This window comes from Rhagoletis pomonella, unplaced genomic scaffold, assembly GCF_013731165.1.
Source record: "Rhagoletis pomonella isolate Grant_MI unplaced genomic scaffold, Rhpom_1.0 Rhpom_scaffold_07997, whole genome shotgun sequence".
NCBI classification, from domain to species: Eukaryota; Metazoa; Arthropoda; class Insecta; order Diptera; family Tephritidae; genus Rhagoletis; species Rhagoletis pomonella.
This window is the reverse complement of record NW_023466523.1, coordinates 2,407-7,443: the sequence shown is the minus strand read 5'-3', so window position 1 is coordinate 7,443 and position 5,037 is coordinate 2,407. Positions and strand designations below refer to the sequence as shown.

At 44.2% G+C, this 5,037-nt stretch overlaps 1 protein-coding gene across 1 annotated transcript; it reads right to left on the bottom strand.

The window, feature by feature from the left end:
- Positions 1–132: 132 nt before the first annotated feature.
- LOC118755939 lies at positions 133–4,616 on the bottom strand (the record flags this gene model as incomplete). The annotated part of the gene is made up of 3 exons (XM_036490731.1): positions 3,327–4,616; positions 1,161–3,260; positions 133–753 (listed from the first exon to the last, which is right to left on the bottom strand). Coding segments are annotated over exons 1-3 (3,333 nt in total), but the record flags the coding sequence as incomplete, so codon positions are not given.
- Between the last annotated feature and the right edge of the window lie 421 nt (positions 4,617–5,037).

Below are 5,037 nucleotides of genomic sequence, written 5' to 3'. Positions count from 1 at the left end.
CAGAGCGACGTAATCTGACCAAAGCTGCGCTCTCTGAACGATGCGAATTAACAACTGAACCCCATGATGAATGTCCCGAGACGTGAGCTGCGACGTCCTTGGCAATTTTTTTATATTGATAAATTTGCTTACGTAACCAAAAATACGCTGCATTTTGCCAAACGAGTTGATGTACTTAAATGAAAGAGATACGTCGGGTCGATCATTTGATGTGAGTAATACCTTTTGACGAGTTTCCAAAAGCTTGGTTTGTGGTTCGCGAAATTCAGGCCAGCTGATTTCTGCTTTGTGCAAGAATATTGGACCGTGCATCCAAAGAGCTGATTGCAAGAGCTCTCTTGGTGCGGCCCCTTTGGATAGGATGTCTGCTGGGTTCATGGCTGTAGGAACATAGTGCCAAGTCATCCCCTGTGTAAGCTCCTGTATAGCACATATTCGATTAGCGACGAAAACGTTAAATTTTGAAGATTCTTCCTGCAGCCATGATAGAACGATCGGCGAATCTGACCAACAATAGAAGCGGCAGTCAAAAACCTTCATCTTGGCTATCTCACCAACTAACTGCGCAAGCAGAGCGGCAGCGCTGAGTTCCAACTTGGGCACAGTCAGAGTTTTCAGTGGAGCAACGCGTGCCTTTGAACATAGCAACTGTAATTGGACGTTGTTATCCTTAGTTGAGCGAGCATATACACAAGCGCCATATGCTTCAAGGCTAGCGTCGCAAAACGCATGAATTTCAAGCGCGGCTCCAGGCTGTAATACATAGCGCGGAAATGACGAATGTTGAATGTTGACGAAATCTTCACAAAACGTAGACCAGGCCGTATCCAGTGAATGGGGCAAGCTTTCATCCCACGCGAGCTTATCCCTCCACATTCGCTGTAAAAGAATTTTCGCCCTTGTCAGAGTGGGGCCTAGTAGGCCAAGTGGATCGTAAAAACGAGCTATGGTAGCTAATACAGAGCGTTTGGAATTTCTGCCAGATCTGATCGGCGAAAACGAAAACAACAGAGTGTCTTTGAACGGATCCCAGACTAGTCCCAGAGCCTTGGTTATATCACTGCCGTCATCGAATTTGAGAAGGCTTTCTCTTTCTGTTTGGGAAATATCGCCGAGAACATCAGGGCTGTTGGAGCACCATTTCCGTAATTGGAAATTACGTCGAGAAAGAAACCTGTTGTTTGCTGCATAATGTTTCGCACTTCCCGCACTGAATTACCACCAGATATCATATCATCCACATAGAAGTCTCGAAGAACGACCTTTGAACCCAGGAGATATGCTGATGATTCATCAAACGCGAGCTGATGCATGGCCCGAATAGCCAGAAATGATGCAGGCTTAGTTCCATAGGTCACCGTATTCAACTTGTACACGCGTAGGTCATGTTGTGGAGAGTCACGCCATAGTATACACTGGAGCATGTCGTCTGGTGCAGTGACTCGAACGCATCTATACATTTTGCAGATGTCTCCAGTAAGTGCGACGGGAAACGATCGAAATCTAATGAGGATGTTGAAAAGCTTCGGTTGTATTGTTGGACCTGACATGAGCAGATCGTTCAGCGACAAGCCCGAAGTTGTAGCTGCAGAGCCATCAAATACAACTCTCAGCTTTGTTGTAGTGCTGTCATCCTTGATGACACAGTGATGTGGAAGGAAAAACTTACAGTCATGAACATCCTTACTGGAGACTAGTGACATGTGGTTGAGATCCAAATATTCGTTAATGAATGCCACATATTGTTCCTTGAGCTGTGGATTGCGAGTCAGTTTTCGTTCAAGACTGCGAAAGCGATGTAGTGCCTGTAAATACGAATCACCTAGTGACTCCACGCTACTCTTCATCGGCAGACGCACGGAATACTCGCCTGAAGACAGACGCGAATAATTTTGCCTAAAGTGCTCTTCGCAGTCGAGCTCTTCCTTTGTTGTTTTAGCGATTGGCTCAATTACATGGTCGATTTCCCAAAAACGACGCACTAAATAATCTAGCCGAGTACTACAATCAATGTCAGTAGATGGCCGTTGACGTACGACGAAAGATGAGAGTTTGGGCGTTTGTTGTCCACCACCGGACAGCACCCAACCAAACCGAGTTTTTTGAAGCAATGGCAGCCCAGGCGCCAACTGAATTTGGCCCACACAGAGAAGTTCGAAGAAGAGTCCTGCTCCTATAAGCAGATCAATACGCTGTGGTATGTTGAAGTTGGGATCAGCCAGCTGGATGTTGGAGGGAAGTCGCCAATTAACGGTGCTGACTGTAAGGCCAGGCTGACTTTCAGTGATCGTTTGTGCGACAACAGCAGTAATAGTCGTCGAGAAATCAGAAGTCCGCGACTTCAGTACGAGATCGACCGAGTATCCCTCCGTTGAAAAGTTGACGTCGCCAATGCCAGATACTCCAGCGAAGGTTTTGGTTTTGCGCAGCTGCAGCTGGTTTGTGAAACGAGAGGTGATAAAGTGCAGCTGTGAACCAGAGTCTAACAGCGCACGACAAGGTACGAAAGTGCCGGCACGATTTTTTACAAAAATTACCGCAGTGGCTAGAAGCACAACATCAGATGGAGAAGTAAGGGCCTGGGACGAGGCAGATAAGGCTGCAGTCATGGCATTAGGTTGGGCTGTAGCGGATTTCAAAGTTAAGCCTTGAGGGCTGGTGGCAGTTGGAGCAGAGCGCTCAAAGTGCAAAAGTGTATGGTGCTTTGATTGACAGTTACGACAAGACCCCGATTTGCAGTCGCGCATCTGATGACCTTTTTTTAGACAATTGAGACATAGAGCGAGTTGTTTAACCTCTTTTTGGCGGAGGTTTGGCGACAGATTTGTAAAGCGAGGACAATGGTATATCAGATGCTCATAGGATCCACAAAATACGCAACCGCCCACTGAGCCACCAGAAGCAACAAATGATTTTCTTTGGTTGGTACTCACGTTTTTACCAGATTTACCAGCTTGACCAACTGGTGTTTGCATAACGTGTTCGACGTTTTCGAGCGTTCTACAGCGCTTCTCCAGAAAGGTAGATAACTGGTCCCACGAAGGTAGTTCGTTTGTCGGCGAATTCTCCTCCCATTTGGATTGAGTCGCTTTGTCTAACTTCTGTATTAGTAGTTGTACAATGATACAGTCGGATATTTGCTCCTTGGACCCAAGCGATTGCAGTGCACGTATGTGAGCGGTGACTTTGTCAGTTAGTTCCCGTAGCCTGCCTACTGACCCATCTGCTTTGCCCAGCCCGAAGATCTCCCTGATGTGTGCCTGAAATATAAGACGCTTATTATCAAAACGCTTATGCAAAAGATCTAATGCATTTTTATAATTAGCCTCATTTATTTCTAGAGAACGTATGGTATCCAGCGCTGCACCACTCAGGCAGGAACGTAGATGTTGAAGCTTGTCGACCGGCGTAAGGTCGCTATCCTTGTCGATGACAGATACGAACATGGAGAAGAAGTTTGTCCACTCAGTATAGGCACCAGTGAACTTTGGCAGTGTAAGTAACGGCAAGCGTGATCGGTAGGTGTTCACTATAATTGATTGCGACTCATTGGCGTTAACCCTGAATGTGGAGCATAGCTGAGGTGCACTTCGCTTTCCAATTTCACGCTGCAGAGTGGATCTGAGGTTAACTAAATTGGAGTCGAATTTACCAGGCAGATCGCTGCAAATTGAATCGAAATCCAATTCCTCCAAGCTTGTGTGCGCACCGTTGAAACTTGACTTCAGTTCCCCCAATGAGTCCAGTAGTGCCGTCAGAGCGTATTCGTCCATCCCGTGCAGCTTATCACTGTCCATCTCGGCAGCAATTCGCTCAAGCCGGTTGAATATTGCTTTTGTTTTTAACTTAAAAAAGCTAACTCGATCTGTGGCCACCTGTTCATTTGATTGAGCAGCATTTTCGCTACCTGGAGTACCATTAGCTGGGTTAAGTGTCATGATGGATTCAAGTCGAATTTATATCGGCAGCGCGTGATGTGTACTACACTCGGGAAAAATCGCAACTGGAAACCGTTGCGTGGGAAATGAACAGAAATAGCGGCTCACAAAATATGCTGAAGACGTAAGCTAACAGTTTAACTGTTTCAAGATCACGCTACAAGTTTCACAAAGTTCCGTGCTCTTGAATAACGGATTCAAATTTTCGGCTATAGGCGTATACGAGTATATTATTATGTACAAAGCGTTATGCACACAGTTTAATCTCCCAAATATCGAAAAGTACAATTCCACCAAAAACGCACGGCGATCACGTCGGGGTCACCAAATGTTGAGCTGCAAAGCGTTTTTTTGCAGCTATTAAACTCCAAATTAACAAAAAAAGGTCAACACCTTTGATTTGTTGAAACAACTTAATTTTTATTTAATTTTTGATTTCGAATTCTAAACGATGATGTTGCCGTGAGCTTAAACTATAAAATGCACCTATGCCGCTGCTGAGCTGCTGCTCAGTTCTATTGCCAAAATCGAATGATTGCAAATCTTAATTCCGCATGAGCAATAGCCTATTAGTGTAGGTATATATGTATACATTATGTACAAAATGTTTGTTCTTAATAGTGAGCATAAAGGGGAATTACGGAGTTTACAACGGTGATATTTAATTCTATGCAGATAAGAGCCTCGAGCGATAAAAAGTAATACATAGTTAAACTGGTTCTTTTTTTACATGCTCTCATTATTTGATATACATATGGACCGTTTTTTATGGATATGTGTACATGCTTGTACGCCCGCCTTAAGAGCCACAGCAGTTGTACATACTATGTACACATCATATCCCGTTCGCCTGCATTCGTCCAGTATAGTAGTATGTATGAGCCCAAGTAATTACCCTCCTCCATGTACATATATGCTCATATGTTTTGCAATTGGAATATAAAGTGAGTGGTTTTACAATAATAATGTACATATGTTCAATAGTGGACTGGGAATATTTATGCTAGGGTGGTACAAAATGTTTAGAAGTTTAAACAAAATGATAAAAATATTTGAAGCTTAAATGTAACGCTTTATATTGCGATGTGAGGCTAATGAT